General features: G+C 44.4%; 1 protein-coding gene across 1 annotated transcript; it reads right to left on the reverse strand.

The window, feature by feature from the left end:
- Window positions 1-2,551: 2,551 nt before the first annotated feature.
- Window positions 2,552-16,880, reverse strand: Tigit (T cell immunoreceptor with Ig and ITIM domains). The gene is made up of 4 exons (XM_021184431.3): window positions 16,762-16,880; window positions 15,088-15,417; window positions 12,290-12,387; window positions 2,552-2,842 (listed from the first exon to the last, which is right to left on the reverse strand). The coding sequence occupies exons 1-4, from the start codon at window positions 16,823-16,825 to the stop codon at window positions 2,609-2,611; spliced, it is 726 nt and encodes a 241-aa protein (XP_021040090.1). The 5' UTR covers window positions 16,826-16,880; the 3' UTR covers window positions 2,552-2,608.
- Window positions 16,881-19,481: the final 2,601 nt, after the last annotated feature.

A 19,481-nucleotide genomic window follows, 5' to 3' on the forward strand; every position in this document is an offset into this window, starting at 1 on the left:
TCTGTCTAGGATGAGCCTCGTGGCACCTATGCTGGGGTGGCCACATGGAAAACGTGGCTACTGTCCTGGGCAGTATGGACTGCCAGGAGTCAGGGCCTTAGGCACTTGTCTTCTGTGGTTCTCAGAGAGAGAATCTAGTTCACTTTCCACTTTGAAATTTGTTTTCTGTCAAATTGAATCTCGTTTTAGCAACCTGACCCATTTCCAACATCTATAGGCGCCTTTGTATTTTCTCTCCATCCCAGTGGTATTTGTAAATGTTTCCCAATCACCATAACTATGTTAAGTGGCACCCAAATCTCTGTCAGGCCTCGGTTCACCATCAACCTCCTCTGGGTCAAATCACCCGTGCTCCTTTTCATCCTTACATTTTAGTCTGTTTCCAATGTGTAAGCTGTGTTCTACTTTCAATACATTTGCATTCGTTCTATAAGAAAAGTCCTATGGGCTGCCACAGCCAAAAGTACATCCCATTTTCCCTGTATCCATCTTTCTTCCCAAGGGCTGGGGCTCTGGACCAATCTTAACTCCTTGAGAGCCATCTGATAGGAAAGTGAGGCTGGGGTGGGGATTCCCACGAGGCACAGGGGAACGGGAGATGAACAGTCTTCCCGCTCATACTTAACCTGAGGCTTTGGTGAGAGGAAAGCTCACTTCCTTCTCCAATCTGTGCTCATGAAATAAAACTACACACAGGTAGTATGTAGAGAGACAGGAAGAGGACAAAGTCTTTTTAGATCCAGCCTAAAATCGGTCCAATATAAATAAACTGCAGGCACCCCAACTCCAGCATGAGGAAGTCTGGGAGTAAGGAAGAATATATTCTTATTTCTTAAATTTTTTTATCACTCATATATATGTTCACCCCGTTTTGTTTTCAGAAGAAACAAAGTCCTTATTTTTGAAAATTAGACTTTCCTTTTGGTGGCAAAAGAAAAGTTTCTATTTAAGAGGCCCAGTGGCAGATGGATCCGGAAGAGGCAGGTCTAGCTTGGCCCAGGTACTGGGACTTGGCTCCTCAAGTAGACAAGGATTTCCTGATGGCATCCCAAGACCATGAAGTGTGAGGAGCCTGGAGTCCTCTGAACCAGCTGCATCCCTGTAGACTCTACTCTCAAAAGACCTGAAATGCCAAGCTAAAGGAGAAAGCCTGACGTTCATTGGTGCTTTGGTGTCAGGACTTTCATATAGGACTTCAACCTACACTGCCTTGAGTTCATTCAAGTTCCTAGGAAAATGTTCCTCCCACCAGACCAGGCTCATTAATCCCTATGTTCTCTGAGGAGACTTCACCACACCCTCATGGGTGTGTTCCCCTAAGAGGCCCAATCATGAGTCCTTATCTCCTAGTAGGTCTTATTATAAGTGTTTCCCCACTCAAACCTCTTGTCCTTGAATCCTCCCTAAAGACCAGTACTTTGCCTCATTCATAAATAAATATCTTGAATGAGTGAATGCTGGTAAAAATAACAATGAGAAATAAGGCCAGTGGTCATCTTATCATCTGCCTCAGCACCTGGCTTATTGTGAGGAATGTATTTCTCAAAGCCACAAGAGGCTCAGATCACCAAGTTCAAAGCCAAGCCAGGGCAATGCGAAGTTTGCTTTTATTGCTTTAATTTTGCCTTTTCAAAAGAAGAAGGAGAGAGAGAGAGAGAGAGAGAGAGAGAGAGAGAGAGAGAGAGAGGGAGGGAGGGAGGGAGGGAGGGAGGGAGGGAGGGAGGGAGGGAAGGAAGGAAGGAAGGAAGGAAGGAAGGAAGGAAGGAAGGAAGGAAGGAAGGAAGGAAGGAAGGAAGGAAGGAAGGAAGAAAAAAGAAAGAAACATTTTCCAGGATGGAAAGAGCTTTGAAGAGCACTCACTATTCTGTTTTGTTTTGTTTTGTTTTGTTTTTGTTTTTAGAGACAGGATTTTTCTCTGTGTAGCCCTGGCTGTCCTGGAACTCACTCTGTAGACCAGGCTGGCCTGGAACTCAGAAATCCACCTGGCTCTGCCTCCCAAGTGCTGGGATTACAGGCATGCACCACCACTGCCCAGCATTCACTATTCTTGCAGACAACCTGAGTCTGATTCCCAGCACCCACATGGTGGCTTACAACTGTCTCTAACTCCAGTTCTAGGAGACCTGATGCCCTCTTCTGACTTCTGGGAACACCATCCACACATGGCACACATACATGCAGGACAAACACTCATACACATAAAATAAACACCAATGTTAAAAACCCCATTTATAATCAAGTTAAAACTGTTTACCTTGGTTCTATCACAGAGAAACAAAAGAGAAGGGTAGAAGAAATGAAGCCTGAAAAGATGTCTTTCATACTTACAGACATACACACACATACACACACACACACACACACACACACACAGAGCCAGAGATGGGAGAGGGAGAGGGGGAGGGGGAGGGGGAGGGGGAGGGGGATGGAGGGAGGGGGAGGGGGAGGGGGAGAGGGAGAGGGAGAGGGAGGAGTGGGAGAGGGAGAGGGAGGAGTGGGAGAGGGAGAGGGAGGAGAGGGAGAGGGAGAGGGAGAGAGGGACAGGGACAGGGACAGGGACAGGGACAGGGACAGGGACAGGGACAGGGACAGGGAGAGAGAGCTGTCGTTAGCCAGTCTTCGATACAGCAATGAAGCTCTCTAGGCTTCTGTAGCTCAGGACATTAAAGTAGTCCTGTGGGTCAGCAGAGTCATCTTCTGCCTGCTCTCCACAGGGGCCAGCAGGGGCAGCTTGTGTCTGGACAGGGCCTCCAGGGGATGAGAGACTCCTCAGGCTCCATTCCTGTGGCTCAGCTTCCGTTCTCCCAAGGCCACTTTTTATAGAATGCATTCTAATAGACTTCTAGGATTAAACAGAGTAAATACACAGGGATGTTACTCAAAATCTACTTCACAAATGACCCATACTTAGAATCTCTTTTCTAAGTATGAACACACATGCACACACATACACACACACAACAGAAGCAAACTTGTATTCTTACCAATACAAAATCCTTAGCCCTTAATTCTCCTACTTTGTTGTAGCTTTTTAAAGATTCTCATACAAGATATTTTGATCCTATTCTTTCCCCTCTTCCAACTCCTTCCAGCTCTTCCCCCTCTCCCTGTCCACTCAAGTTTTTTCTCTCTTTCAAAACAAAAATCATTAAGATAAAAAAAATCAAAATCAAACAAAAAGCATGCAAAAAAAAAAAACCCATAGAATTTATTTTATGTTGACTATTTCTGGACATGGGATCTGGCATGAAGTGTAGTTGATATAAATCCAGTGTTACTCTCTTGGAGAAATCTGGTATCAATTGCAAGTAGCTTCTGGATTAGGGGTGGGACTCTGTGTCTACTTCCCATTCTCCACATAACTCACTGTGAGTAGTAATAGCTCTAATGAAACTAACGGGCCATCCCGCAGCCCTTACTTATTTCCTGTTCTCTTAACCACAAAAGCCATGTCTTCCTTCCAGCTCTCTTTTCTTCTACTCCTCACAGCAGATACACTGTTCATTCCTTCCTTCTCTTTGACTTCTATACACCCTGCTTTCTCCTCCTCCCCCTCCCCTCCCCCTCGCCCGCCTCCTCCTCCTCTTCCTCCCCCTCCTCCTCCTAGTGCCCATCTTCAGCGAGCCTGGCCCTTTTCTCTTTGCACATTGGCTCTCCAAGCCAACAGGTTACCCAGGAGCCTCTGCTTTCTCTCAATGCTTTCTCTCTGCTCTCTCTCTCTCTCTCAATGCTCTGAGTCAGCTCATCCACTGTAGACTCCAAACAAGACCTCTCCTCTAAAGACTCCTCAAGTCGCCCAGGATCTGCAGTGAGCTACCAGTCCACTTGCCTACCTACTCAACATGGCCTGGGAAGAGAACCACAGCACCCTTGGACTCAACGTGTCTTCATGACAACCTTTGGGCCCCACCCACAACCTGCTCTTGTCTACATTCCCCCTTCTGGGTAAGAGCACAGACTCTTCGGATATATGGGAGTTCCAATCACCCATAAAAACTCTGATGGCTATTCTTGGTTGTCAACTTGACTACAGTGAGAATAAAACCCAAGTGGCTACATACGTGTGTCAGAGGTTTTTCCTTAATTAAATCATTTGAAGTGGCAGGACCCACGTTTAATCCAGATATTTTGAGATAGAAAAGATCCACCTTTAATCTGGGCCTCCCCTTCTGGTGACATGGAAGGTGGAAGCTTTCTCTCTTTGTCTGCTGGTTCTTAATTCTTGCTGGAAAGTCCATTCCTTCAGTGGCCTTAGACTCACTTCTTTGTGATTCTGTACACTGGAGACCAGCAGAAACATCTATCTAGCCTTGTGGACTAAACAACTGCACTTCTTTTACTTTCCATTGGTAGACTGACATTGTTGAACTAGTTCGACTGCAGCCTATAAGCCACTTTAATAAATCATATATATATATAATAAATCATATATATGTATGTATATATGTGTGTATACATATATATGTGTATATTATAAAACATATATGTATAATAGAACTTATAATGTGTATATATCCTATATATTCATATATCATATATGACATATATATATGTGTGTGTATACACATACACACACACTCACACACACACACATACATTCTCTAAGTCCTATTTTTCTAGAAAACGCTGATTAATACATGCCCCATCCAGTTTTCCTCTATCCCCTCTTCATTTCATCCCTTTTACCTGCTGAGGGGAAGAACCCCTTCATAGTGGTCTGATTTACATTTCCTCTTACGGCTAGGCTAACTTTCTACAAACCTCCATAAAGTGATTTTTCAAAGATAAAAACTGAATCTGCCATACTTCTGCTTAGGCTTCCACTGTACAGCAGAGGGATGCCTAGCCTGGGCTGAGTGATGTTCAACAGCCTGGGAGATTCCACTTCAGAGGATTTACAAATAATCTCAAATTATAATTAAAGTTTTGTGTAAAGGTGCATTCTTGTTGGGAGAAACTCAGTGATTCATTACATTCCCCAAAGGAATCTGCGATGCCCCAGATTTTTTTGTCCCACTCATGCCCATCTCTCTGGCTTTATCTCCCACTGTGTTTCACAACCAAAATGCCCAACTGCTGGGGCATACATGCCAGAGAACTGCCACTTATTGCAACCCAGCTCTGAGATCAGACACAGTTAGCTCTTTCTTCTCAACAGCAATTCTACTGACTTCTCTGATTTGGAATGAGTTTATGGGCATAGACAGAAATCCCTTGAAAAGGACAAAGCCACCAGTTGCTCAGATTTCTCTCATTCTGTCTAAAGTCTCCTTTGACCACATTGCATCTCCTCTTGTGCTACTCTGTGAAGGCCAACTGGTTTACCTTTCTACTTTTACCAGGCTCCAATGTCCAAGTTCCCAAAGGGGGTGCTATGTTTCTTTTCGTAATCTCAGAACCCATATCAGATGTTCAATCTATATGTGTCTTAGAACTGAAATAGACATGCATGCCCAGTTGAACGGACACACACACACACACACACACTTATTTTTAATACAGTCACATAGAAAAGAATCCAATTTTCCAAGTCAAAGTATGATATCACAGCCAACAAAAAAACTTGCATTCATTGAGACTAGACAGAGCAATGAAATCTGTTCAGTGACACCAACCACAGAATCCATGTTAGAGTGTCACCCATGAGGTTTGTGACAATACAGGGAAACTGGAGAACATTGGCCACAAGCAGTGTGGCAGAAGTGTATAATAACATTTGGAACTTCTGACATTCTCTCGGTCTTACTGGCAGCTGCTCTAATACATGTCATTCACCCACTTTATGTATCTGATTGACAAAAATTACAAAGAGCCAGGGACTTGGAAATTGGAGCAACCAAGGCACATGGAACTTGTCTTCACCATACCCTTTGCTTCCAAGACAGAAAGTGCCACCCTATTGGTGCCAAGCCCAACTGTGCACCAGTATAGGCAAGGAGGTGGAGAAGGGAGGTTATAAGGACACTGTAGATGTGTAAAGTCAACAAATGAAAAAAATAAATATGATGAATCACTACAGTCATGGAGAAGCTGGGCACTAAGAGACACTGGAATCTCAGAAGGATACATACAAGCCACTGGTCCCCCAACTCCCATTTCTTCTCAGTAGAAGTGGCTAACCATTAAGATGAAAGGAATGGCTGCCATAGTTCATGCTGGTGCTGTGTTTAAAATGATTCCAACATCCCTTGATACAATGCAATCCATTTTTAATATGAATATTCAATTATTTCTCAAAGACTAATTATGACTCTTTGTGCTTGTGTGTTCTTATTCTCACTCTTGGTAAGACTGACCACTCTTTCTTTTCAATTTTAAGACTATTTTGAGCTCTAAAAGTCCTCTGGGAAATGCAAATATTCCTCAGACGGGTCCCTAAGCTGTTCCATTTCCATTCTACCCTACATGGAGACTCTATAATTGTAACCAGTTAAAAAAAAATAGGCCTGAGATTAATGTACTAACATTGTCCTAGAGAACCAAGTGAAGCTACAGAAATCGCAACCGAGTCATCTTGGGACAAACAGTGCTTTCTAGTAGCATGTGAGGAGAATGAACAGTAGACAGTGGGATTGTCAGAGTCACTGTCCATTATCTGACACACATTAACTGTTCACAATATCTCACTGGCAAATAATATTTATTCATATAACACACACAAACACACACACACATGCATACACATTTCCTCCTACCCCAACATAACATATGTTCTCTGCATCTGTCCTAGAGGAGCCAATATAATAAGGTGATGGATTTCTGAAATTATTTAGTGGAAGGATGATCACAAGGTGTTCACCCCTGTCACCAGTCCTGTCCTCATAGGCTGCCTTTTAGCATCATTCTCAGGAATGACTCACTAGTTTAAGACAGGTCTTCAGAATAGGGGTGGGAGTGAAAAGTCTGCTGTGAGTGACCTGGGTTCTCAGAGGGAGGCTAGTGAGGGAGGCCAGAGGCATGGGATGCAAGGGTAGTGCCAGCATCACTGACTTCCATAGTGTCTCTCCCCTGCAGACGGATGCCAAAGTAGGAGATGCTCCTGTAGAATGGGATCCCTAGCAGCAACCAGGATAAGGGGACCTCAAAGAAGATGACTGTGTGTAAGAAACAAAGTAGATAGAGCTATTGATATATACACTTTCAAATACTACCAAGAATACATGAGTGAAGTCTAAAGCCAACCATCCCATGAAAAGTCTGGATGTTTTGTCCAATTTCCAGATCTATAAACAGTACTACATAGATACAAAATATTTATCTCTTGGCTCCAGTCTCAACCTTTGTCATCTTCTGTGCTGCAAGAAGACTGCATTGCATGCATGCACTACACTAGGGGGCTCACTTGGCCTCCATGTAGAACCACAGGGGAATAAAGGAACAGAGAGTGAGAAGAAGGTATGTATTCTCCCACAGTCCATGCAGGGTGGGCCTTGAACTGGTTGTGACCTTCACTTGAAGGTCACAGCACTTTTCTACGTGACCCATCTGTATGCTCCTTCCCTTCCAAGTTCCAACAGCCACCCTCTCGTCTCTCCTAAATATGCACAAAGCTACCTTCTTCCCCTTTATGGTCTCATTATGTTCCCTCTAGATCCAATTAAAGTATCTGTGAACAACCCAGTTCCAGAGAACTATGTGTTCCCTGGTCATACCTTGACTAATGTTTTGGACAAGAAGAGAGCAAGCCTTAGAGATTATTTCTAGAGTACAAGATAGCAGCAGAAAGGATGAAGACTAGTCAGGCAACAGGGAGGGTGTCAAAGAGAAAGCCAAGGAGTGGTACTGTGTACCTGGGGGAACAACAGGAATTGAGAGCTGCCGGCTTTTCCTCTTTCACAGTCTCCATTATGACCTAAGTTAGTCTGGGTGCCTGACATGAAAATTAATCTGCCTCACATCCTTAGGAGACGATATGTCCTTCTGTGTCTTCAGGGCCACTAACCCTTTGTTCCAGAGCTGAAGGATGCTAGTGATAGCAGAAGCCATCTGTTCACCAGTCACCCTCACTGTACCAGCTCAAAGGTAAGCTGTTATTCTTGTCACCTCTTTCCTCTGGTGGACCACTTCTCACATCCTCATCTTTTCTTAGATGTCTCATTTCATAATTATGTCTGTTATGCCAGCGATGACATAAAAGAAAATACTATGGATAACCAGCCCCACCCCCATAGCAGCAATCATATTCTGCCACTGCTGGGTCATCACCTCCCTGTTTGTCAGTTCTGAATAATAACAGAAGGTCAGTGGCCAGTTCTCTGTGAATCAGGTAGATCAGCAGCCATGGCATTCCTCTCAGAACCAGGAAGAGGAAGGATGAATCACAAGACAATGAAGGTTTTTACAGATACATTGGGCATAATAATAGAAGGTCATATATTACTTTCCAAAGCAAGTGGAACTTTTTCTAACAGTTGGGACCTGTTAAGTTCCTTTGGGATCAAGTTAGGAGGATCCACAAGGTGCTTAGACAACTAAGCAGGGGAGATCTGAGGCTCAGACCTGAATAATCACTGCAGAGAACACAGCTTTGCTTCTGCTGCCAAAACATTTTCCCAATCTTCCTTCCAGTGCCTTCTCAGTTAAAAGATCAAGGCGAAGCACTTGAACCTGGGGCTCTCTTCATTTGTGGATCAGGTCTGAAGACAATAGATTTGAAGTCCAACATGGTGTATTTATTGTACCCATATCCTTGGTATTGATACACAGGAGCTTGATATGCAGGAGAAGGCAGCAGTCTCATCTGCACAGAAAACTGATGGAGTTTAAGAACTAGAAGATGAGGTGAAAGTCGGTCTGACTTTTATAATCAGTATGAAGACACATAACTCTAGAAGCAGAAGAAGTAACAGTACAAAACTATGGATAATTGTTTTCAGATGGCATACAATATAAAGCCAGGTAGAATCATAAGTCTTTTAATTTAGGATAGATGACTGGGTGTATTTATGCAGCACTCCAGAGGGTCTGAATGAGATGGGAGGACCTGCCCTGAATGTGGAATGGGCACCCTTTTGGGACTCTTCTGGAATAAGGGCTTCAACACCAGTGAGAGTGGCAGAGAGACGTCACAGTGGGTGGACACCAGGACAACTCTGGAAGGCCCCTGTCCTGGGTCCAGTTTGTATTCATTTTTTATACTGCAAAACCACAGGTGGGGTGGGCAAGCAACCAGAGTTTTATGAGGCGGTCAGCAGCTTGTTAAGGGCAATGGCCTTTAGCTATTTCTCCAAGCCATTACGTTCCAGGTACCAATTGATGGCATGCTTGGCATTACAAGTGGTGCTTAAGTAAATCAACAAATGAATATGTAGTCATCGGTCCTTCCTATTTTATTCTACTTCAGCACCATTCCTGTGGTGAGGAAGGGAGTTGAACACTAGCATCCGTATGACTTCGCTTCCTGGATGTAATCAGCCAGCTCACACCCTGCTACCATCTGCACCTTCCTGGTCCTGATGGACTATCCTCCAAACTGTGAGCCAAAACAAGTCCTCCCTTCCCTGCGCTGTTCCTGTCAGGTAGCTCATCACAGCAATAAGGAAAGAATTTCAACCCGTCATCAATGATTTTATTCAGGCGACCTGGGATTGCTAGTACCCCGACAGTAGCTGCCTGCCAGTTGCAAAGGGCCATATGGAGGAGGAAGAGGCTGCAGTTTTTCATGGAGAATGTCCAACACACCATGAAAACTACCAGGCAAGAGAAGAACATATGGCTGATAATCAAGAATAGACAATAGGAAAGACCCAGGGATGCTGTAATTAATAGGACTATCCGGAACAGACTTCAGAATAACTGAGAAATACAGATTGGGAGTTTTGACAGGCAACAAAACAAAGGACTATTTAAACAAAGGATGGATACATCAAAGGAGATGCTTGGTAACCTGGATGGTAAGCTAGAAGAAAAGACCCACTACAAAACATGGAGATATGAACAGGCAGGACATATAAAAAAGACTAGGAGACATATGGAAGGAGGGAAAGCATCAAAAGTCCCTGCAACGAGAGGTCCAGAAGGAGGAGAAAGCAAGAACAGAGAAGGACTATATAAAGAGAAATGGCTATGACTGACCCACAAACTGACAAAACCCATCAAACCACAGACTGAAAAAACCCACTTGATCTAAACCCCATACAGAATAAATACAAAGATAAGGACATCTAATTATATCATTGTACAAATGCTGAAAACTAAAGACAAAAAATGTTATACGAAAAGAAGAAAAGGCATTTTGAAGAGATGAGGATAAAACCCAGTTTCAAAATAAAATTTATGTAGTTTAGGATAATCTTTTCCATGTGCTAAAAGAAAGTACTGGTCAGCATGAGATCCTACACCTAGTAAAACACACACACCTTGTTAACAGCCGGGGCGTAGACACGTTTTAGGTGAACAACAACAGCAAAAACAAAAAAATCATTCTGTGCCTTTGCTGACCTGCACTGCAGGATATTCCTCAGGCAGAAGGAAAATGGCAGGTGGAAGCCAGGACAGTGAGGGCAGAGAGAAGAGTGGATGGAGGGGCGGAGCTGGAGGCATGTGGACTCACAAAACCATCACACTGGGCAGCAGGGCGCTGGCGGAGCAATGTGGAGGTGGACAGACAAGAAGGAGAGCTGATCTGATAGAAGGTTCTTGCATAGTCCAGGTTATAGAACACTAATTAATTAGCACTAGTATAGAGGAACTTGTAGTGTAAGTCCAGTTAAAATGTGTGGTCCCTAATATAACCGCTAAAAGAATACCAGACCACATCCCTAACAAACAGGTGTTTTATGTAATGACGCAAGCAAACTGAGGGGAAATTTAAAGGAAGAAGAGCAGCAGCCATGGGAGCTGCTCGGCAGTTAAAGGTGCTTGTTCTTAGAGAGGAACTGGATTCAATTCCCAGCACCCACACTGTGGCTCAGACATCTGTAATTCCAGTTCCAGGGGATCTGGCACCCTCCTCTGACTTCCACAGACATCTCTCCTGGTACACATAGATATATGCAGGCAAAACACTCATACACATAAAGTATATAACTCTAAATGCCAGTGGTCAGTACTGACATCATCTGTATACAAATAGCATGCCAATTGGCCCAGTTGTGTTTATAGACTCGGGTATGTATGTATCAAGAATTAAAGAAAAGGAGGGGAACAGGGTAGGACGGGGGGGGGGGGCAGTGAGAGGAAGAAAGGAAAGGGGAAACAATGTGATTATATTTTAATTTCAGTATGTATTCAATATATAAAAATTAAAATAGAATGTATATAAATATAGCATAAATTGAATATATTGAAGTTAAAATATAATATATATAAACAAATAAATAAATCTTTGAAAAGCTAAGAATAAGACATCCTTCACTCCACAGACATCGTTGCTACCAGTCCCAAGCATCTAACCTAGAGAGTAAGCCCAGGGCCAGTAAGATGAAGTATTAGGAAACACAACGGGAGAGAAAGCGAAGAAAATTTCAGTGTGCACATCCCAGGCTGCATTCCCTAAAACGTTTTCATAGCGAATTGAAGTGGATGAGCTGGGCTTAAAGGACCGAGGAGACCAGACCAAAAAGGATTGAGAATATTTTAGCTCATCACAGACAGTAGTTACAAGACAGCAAGAATTCTTGAAAAAGCCTGACGCCTGACAGCCATGTATCACAACTTTGTGATATAGGACAGAAGTGTAACCTCCCTTCTTACATACAAAACAATGGAGAAAAGTTAAGTAAGGAGCTAAAAACCGTGCAGTCAGTGCCCAGCTAGAAACTTAACCCTCCCTCCAGGTCCCCTCACCCAGCTCTTTCAGCCAATGGCCTCTTAAACTCAAGGCAGTAAATGTCTCACTTTTGCCATGTGTCTTCTACTCCCCAAATTTGGGATGCTAATTTCTCAACCTACAGTAGTATGGACAGGCCCAGTGCAGCCAATGAGTTCTTAAGACTAAAAGAACTATCAGAGCCCCTGCACCCAGCACACAACCTCTATGATGCACCAAACTCAAAGTAGGTGAATTCTCAGGGCAGTGGCTTAAAAGACAGGCAGCAGCTAGCAACTGTGCGAGACAGAAAGAGGGGCAAAATGTAGGTATGTCCTGGGAGCTTGCAGCCTAGAGGAGGGAGCAGGATGAACATAAAATAATAAATGCATTAAACCACAAGAACCGTGAAAAGGCACAAGGAACAAGGGTAGAGATCACATGAGTGGCTCTCTGAGTAGAAAGGGAATCAGAAGACACCAGGGTCGCAAGAATGGGGTGATGGGGACAGAGACAGGCCATGTCCTATCCCTTCCTTACCTTTCTAGCCAGTACAGTCACCCCTGTGACCATTAAGCAAATGAGTCCCAGCACGGCAACCATGGTTCCTCCAAGCGAGGCAGTCTGGAACTGAGCCACTACAGGGAGAACAATATAAAGGTGAGTGTCAGAGGTCAGGTACAAAGCTGTCGAATTGAAGGAATCCTCAACTGTCTCAAAAATAAACAAACAAACAAACAAACCCAAAATCCATTCCTGTCATGGGGGTGCTTGCCTTTGATCTCAGCACTTGAGAGTCAAGAGGTAGGCAGATCTCTGATTTGAGGCCAGCTTAGTCTTTATGGTGAGTTCCAGGACAGAGGTGGGATATTCTAGAGCTGTCCTCCATTAAGAATCTTTAACCTTGGGCTGGAGAGATGGGTCAGCAGTTAAGAGCACTGACTGCTCTTCCAGAGGTCCTGAGTTCAATTCCCAGCAACCACATGGTGGCTCACAACTATCTATAATGGGATCTGATGCCCTCTTCTGGTGTATCTGAAGACAGCTACAGTGAACTCACACACATTAAATAAATAAATAAATAAATAAATAAATAAATAAATAAATCTCTTTTTTAAAAAAAATCTTTAGCCTCAATTCTGTGGTCTACAGAGAATCTCCCTGGTCTCCAGTGGAGTTGGGGGACCAATCTCCAGAGGAGTGATGTGCCTTGTGGATACCTCAGAGCAGATTTTGTCAGCCTCTCCCTGTTCAATACTTGTCTTCAGGAATCATAAAATGAAACAATGTCATCTAAAAGAAAACTTGGGGAGTGATGGAAAGGTGGCTCTGTGGTTAAGAACAGTGGCTGCTCTTCTGGAGGATCTGTTTGACTCCCAGCACCTACATACCACCTCACAACCATCTATAATCCCAGTCTTTTGATCCAGAGTCTTCTGGCCTCCACAGACACCAGAATGCAGGTAATACATAGATGTATGTGCTGCCAAGACACTCACACACACAAGATAAGTAGATAAATAGCAAGTAGACAATAAAATAAAAATGTATATATACATATATAGCAATAAAAATAGGTTAATTCAACACATAAACAATAAAGTAAAAACATATACATATAGAGCATAAAAACAGGTTAATTCAAAATTGAAACAAAGATTAACATTGAATTATGCAAAGAAAAGCATATAACAGTATCTTAGCCATATAGTCCAGTTGTGAGACCCTGGAAGGAGTGAGGCTCTTGCAACCTTAACTTATGCTGTTTTCTCTGTCTTTAGTACATAGTAGATGCTTAAGGATAGCTGTGATATGCTAAAGAAGAATGAATTCTAGGATACTTCTTCCCACCTTTGCTCTCTTCTCCAGGAGCTTGGGCAGGAACCCCAGAGTCCTGGGAAGACTTGAAATAAGAAAACGCCTGGCCCACATTCCTGAACACAAGGGATCATAGGAAAGGAGACTCCAGTATCTGATCCCTCAGGACAAAGACCATGCCTGGAAACTCCAAAGTCCCAGCATGCTCCTCCTGCTCTGAGGACTTAGACATGATAGGCCAGGCTGGCCCCTTCTTGGCCATAGCCATGGCTCACTCAGGAAGAACAGGGATAGAAGACCATAGCATGCACACTACACAGGAAGCAGTGTTTGAAAGGAAACGTTAAGGTAAACTTTGATCGTTTCAAAGTATATTCATTCTTAAAACTCATGAAACCTAAACTCCAACATAATTTCAATTCATATATGTTATTAACCTAAACTCCAATATAACTGATAGTATGCAGCTCTGAGTGTGGTGATCCATGGAGCCAAAACATCTGATTTAAAAATCAGCTTTCTCACCCTGAGCAATTCCAAGCCTTAGCTTCCACCACCATCAATCAGATGGGAATGATACTCATGATCAACACCTAACATGGCATTTGCTACATGCCTGGCATCATGCTAAGGGCTTTTTCTTACAGTAGATTATCCATGCCCACATTAGCAGCTCATAAAATCTTACAGCCATACTCACTGGACAAATTAATCCATCAGCAAGGTTTGGACCTACGATGTCTGGCATCAGAGTCTGAGCACTTTACTACCTTGCTAAACTATCTTTCAGATACGATTTTCATAATCCCTTTCCTCAGTAAAACTGGCTCATGTTTGTAGAAGAATAATCATTTATGAGGGTATTTGGAAGCTTTGAAGCTTCATCGTGCAAAGGTAGGTGACTATTATACTTTTTCACTCAGCACCTGCTGTGGCCTGTTTTAAATCAGCTCAAACTTAAGAGCTAATTCTTTTTTTTTTAATTAGATATTTTCTTCATTTACATTTCAAATGCTATCCTGAAAGTCCCCTATACCCTCCCACCCTACCCTGCTCCCCAACCCACCCACTCCTGCTTCCTGGCCCTGGCATTCCCCTGTGCATATGATCTTCGCAAGACCAAGGGCCTCTCCTCCCATTGATGGCCAACTAGGCCATCCTCTGTTAAGAGCTAATTCTAATTTGCATGAGTGATACTAAGTCATTAAATGAGCACCTTTCATGTATGACCTCATCTGCAAGTCTCCTCATTTTAGATAAGATGGATTTCCTATGCAAAATCTGTGGTTGTGCATGAGAACCAGCTGGATGATTCTGGAACGTATCAGATCCTAGCTCTGCCCCCACAAGGTTCTACGTTCATCACTTTCAGTTGCTCTATCTTTACTATGCCCCGAAAGATCCTCTAATGAGTTCAAAGTGCTCCAAGATTGAGACACTCTACTTCCTAGAGTGTGTCAGGGTGGTGTGTCCTATGTGAGAGAAAGTGGCTCACTACCACCTTGCCTCAAAGGACATACCTGAGCTTTCTTGGACCTTCAGGAATATTCTCCCCTTGTAAATCCCACTAGGATACGTATGATAGGTGCAGAAGTACTCTCCCGTGTCATTCATTGTCAGCAACTGGAAGGTGAGGCCTAGGCTGGGGCCTGGGACCACCCGCTCACTGAAGACTGAAGAGACATGCCACCCCATGTCAACACTGTAAATGGCCAGAAGCTGGTCCCGCTGCTTCCAGTCGACTTGGGTCACTTCAGCTGTGTCAGAGGAGAAGTGACACTGTAAGATGACAGAGCCACCTTCCTCTGCAGAGATATTCCCCTTTGTGTCTATCGTGCCTGCTGTGGCTCCTATGGGTGAGGGAAAAGCACACGTGAGTCTGTGCCAGCAGCTGCCCTTCAACCTTCCTGAAGAATCCCAGAGGGTTCAGAGTCCAGATCTGGCTCTAGGAACAGACGTCCACAGTCTGCAGTCTCTCCTGGTGCCCCCCATAGAGACCATCATTGCTTTCCAGAGTTTTTCTTCCTCTGCCTGTCACTCAAGGCCTGAAGTCACAGCCATGGTCCCTTTCCCATGGACTCTGTTCCCATCCCGCTCCCCATGGCTGCTTCTGAAGTTTGCTCCTGCCTCCCTGCCTCACTCTCACCCATTAGTCAGAGCTGTGCTTCCTCCTTACCTGAGGAACCTAGCTTTAAGCCCTCTCTTTTCCCCTGCATGTGATGTATTATTAAATGTTGTCTTATTAAATGTCTGGCTTCTTACTACAAGGCTTCTAGCACTTTGTCCACCTTCCTGGCTAGGTGGCTGATTACTTTCATGAACTTATTTAACTTTCCCACTTAGACTATCAGCCCGACACCAACATACCTTGTACTTCTCTCTAGGTTCCAGCAGTCTAGCCTCGTGTCTAGCCCTGTGTTTTGAAATAGAACTAGGCTACTTGATTGGCATTTGGGATGTCAGGAAAATGAGAGGGGGGGAGGGAGAGAGAGAGAGAGAGAGAGAGAGAGAGAGAGAGAGAGAGAGAGAGAGAGGAAACTTGAATCTACTTCTCAGCCAGAAGTAGCAGCATATGGTTTTAATCCCAGTACATGGGAGGCTGAGGCAGGAGGATCATAGTGCATTCCAGACCAGTCTTGGAAACATAGAAAGGCCCTGTATCTGTCAAACTAAACAAACTAAAGCAAAAAAGAGGGGGAGGGGAAGAGAGGACAATGAGAAAGAGGGAAAGAAGGGAAGGGAGAAGTAATGGAAGGGAAGAGAAGGGGAGGGAAACATAGAAGATAGGAGGGGAGGGGAGGTGAAGGGAAGACAGTAGAGGAGAGGGAAGAGAGGAGGAAAGGCCTTCTCCTAGATGAAACCAACTTCTTTGCAGCCTACCAGCCTGCCCCACCTTGGTTTCTTGGCTCCCAATCTTAGTCTATTCCCCAGCGTCCCTCTTGAACAGCTGTCCAGTCAGAGTCCCTAACCCAGAGGATCTATGAAATCCTTCCTCTGCAATCCCAAACGTGCATACATCCCTTTCTCAGTGATTGCCTCTTACCATGTGGTCACACAGAGCCTCAGAACCTCATACATACACAGAAGCTGACATACATACAGGCCTAGGCATATACTTAGAGCCTTCTCTACCTGAGCATCCTGGTGTCTGTGCCAAGCCCTCCTCTCTGCTCTGCTAGTTCTACAAGCCTTACCTGTAGCAAGGAAGGCAGCCTGTATCAGCCCCTGGACCCAGACCAGGAGCAGCCAGCCATGCATGCTTCTAACCAGAGGCCTACAGCAAAGTGGATGTGGCCTCTCCTCCAACTGAAACTGGTCCACTGCAGCTGTAAGGTGAAACCAAGCCTGTGAAAAGAGGGTCTCGGAAAAACTGACTGAGGTAAGAGCAGTGTCAAACGTGTAATGTTTTCTTAACAAGTACACAAAGCCGCATAGAGTGAGCCACAAGAAAGGCCATGAAGGAAACACACTGTAAAAACAAATAAAGCATGTGGTTAGAGATACACGGGTCTTGGGCAACTCGTATATTGACTACTTGGGTAGCCAGCCAATCTGTTGTTTTTAAGTTCTCTTGATGCACTTTTTGAAACACAAACTTTTATCTAAAGCATTCAAGGGTAGGTGACGCACAGGATTCTGAAGAAGTATTTCTGATGAGTCAGTCCCCTCCCCTCCCCTCCCCTGCCCTGCCCTGCCCTGCCCTGCTGCTTCAAGTTCCTGCCACAGTAACAGACTGTAACCTGGCCCTGTGAGCTCAAATAAGCCCCCTCTCCTCTAAGTTACTTTTTGTCAGGGCAGCGGCAACAGAAACCAAACTAGGACATCATCTTTTCTTTCTCTCTCCTTCCCCTTCTTCCTCCATCCTTTCCTTCATTTAAAAGGTCCTGAGTGCCTACAGAGCATCAAGCTCTGAAGAAACGAGGGTCGACAAAGAATTGCTCAGTGCTCAAGAGTTGACCAAAGTTGGTCTCTGTAAAGCCACTGGGAGAGGAGATGGAGAGGACACTGTCAGCTGTCGCCTGGACTCTTAGCAGAGCTGTATTGGCCATGCCCCATGGTGTACAGCCTGAAAATCTGTATTCTCACCAGGGGAGATCCAAAGCCTCATGCCCTGCCCATCCCACCAGTGCACAAATGATTCTCAACATCCAGGCCTCTGTCCCTCTCTTCTGTATGCAGGGTCCTTCTGTCTCTGATCAGCTTCCTCCCCTCTCTGGGTCTGTTCATTCACAAATCTACACAGAGACTCATGCATCCTAGGCCCGTCCTCCAAACCTGTAGACAGTGTTTGCCTTACCAGCTTCTCCGCAGCCTTCAAGGCTTACATAAAAATACATCTCCACCACTTTTGTTGTTGTTGTTTTGTTTTTGAGTCAGGGCTTCTCTGTGAAGCCTTGACTGAGCTGGAACTCTCTGTAAACAAGGTTGGCCTAAAAACTCAGAGATCTTCTTGCCCGTCTCTCTCTCCAGAGTGATGGGATTGAAGGCATGCACCACCGCCAAAGCCAGCCTCTCCGCCACTTTTTTAACATCTGAATGACTTTTAGCCAAAGAAACAGTAAGATCCAATATGTATTCAGGGTAAAATGCTGGGGCTAGACATGATAAGAGTTGCCAAACTTGGTTACCTGGGCAGACAAACCACAGGAGCAAGGGCTGGTGAGAAGAACACAACCCAGAAAAGGGCTACAGCATTAACAGTCTGCTTTTGTATCATGATGTGTGTAGAAACAAAAGAAAGTAGATTTGTCCCATTTGGAAAATGCAAAAAACTTAAGAGTTGGTTTTAGAAGGGAAAAGTTAAAGACTTCTTGCCCAGAGAGATGCTTCCGCAGTTAAGGGTGGGCATCACCAAGCATGACAACTTGAGCTGGATCACTGGTGCCCACATAGTGGAAGAAGAGAACTGACTCCCACGGTTGTCCTCTGACCTCCTGTGATGGCTTGTATATGCTTGGACTAGGGAGTGGCACTATTAGAAGGTATGCCCCGTTCAAGTAGGTGTAGCGTTTTTGGAATAGGCATGTCACTGTGGGTGTGGGCTTTAAAACCCTCATCCTAGCTGCCTGAAAGCCAGTAATTTGCTAACCGATCTTCAGATGAAGACGTAGAACTCTCAGCATTTCCTGTACCATGCCTGCCTAGATGCTGCCATGTTCCTGTCAGCCAGCCCCAATTAAATGTTGTTCTTTTAAGAGTTTCCCTTGTCATGGTGTCTGTTCACAGCAGCAAAACCCTAACTAAGACACCTCCGTACTCAGTCGTGGCCTGTGTATACTCTCACACCTGTTCCCACTTACCCAAACATATGCACATACATACACGACTATATGTGAAAATGTTTGTAAGACTTTTCTGCTGCCGCTGGAGGGATGACTCAACAGTTAAGAGCACACACTACTCTTTCATGGAACTACAGGTTGGTTTCTAGCACATGTATCAGGTGGCTCACAACTGCATGTACGTTCAACTCTAAAGGATCAGATCCCCTATTCTGGCCTCTGTGGGCACCCACACACAGGTGACAGATACTTACACAGTTTCACACAGAGACAGAAATAACAAATCTTTTTTTTAAAAAGACCATTTACTGAAAAGGAAGATAGTCTGAATCAATCAGTGCTGGTCTTCAGAGACAGTTAGGGGTACCAATGAATAGATTGTAGAGCCAAATATTCAGGACCAAAATCATCTGTGTTTGGCGTGCTTTTAAAAATCAGGAAAGCAGGTCTGGTCTGCTTTGGGGACGAGTGGCTTCCTAGAGCAAAATGTGACCCTTTGAGGGCAGTCAGAGCCTGACTCCAATTTCAATTAGAAATTGGAATTCTAAAATGAGCCCCGTGCTCCCTTTGTCCCTCCTGTCTACTGAACCAGAGGACTAAGTAGGCCTGGTCAGACTTCATGCAGCAAGCTG

The sequence above is a fragment of the Mus caroli genome, unplaced genomic scaffold (assembly GCF_978045245.1).
Source record: "Mus caroli unplaced genomic scaffold, Mus_caroli_1 scaffold_17, whole genome shotgun sequence".
NCBI lineage: Eukaryota > Metazoa > Chordata > Mammalia > Rodentia > Muridae > Mus > Mus caroli.

What these genes read in the sequence shown, in the direction of transcription:
- Tigit (XM_021184431.3), bottom strand. Translation starts at nt 16,825, where the DNA reads ATGCATGGCTGGCTGCTCCTGGTCTGGGTCCAGGGGCTGATACAGGCT. An exon ending in GGCTGCCTTCCTTGCTACAG is followed by an intron (nt 15,418 to 16,761) that starts GTAAGGCTTGTA and finishes CCTCACCCATAG; the next exon opens with GAGCCACAGCAGGCACGATA. An exon ending in GAAGGTCCAAGAAAGCTCAG is followed by an intron (nt 12,388 to 15,087) that starts GTATGTCCTTTG and finishes TTCTCCCTGTAG; the next exon opens with TGGCTCAGTTCCAGACTGCC.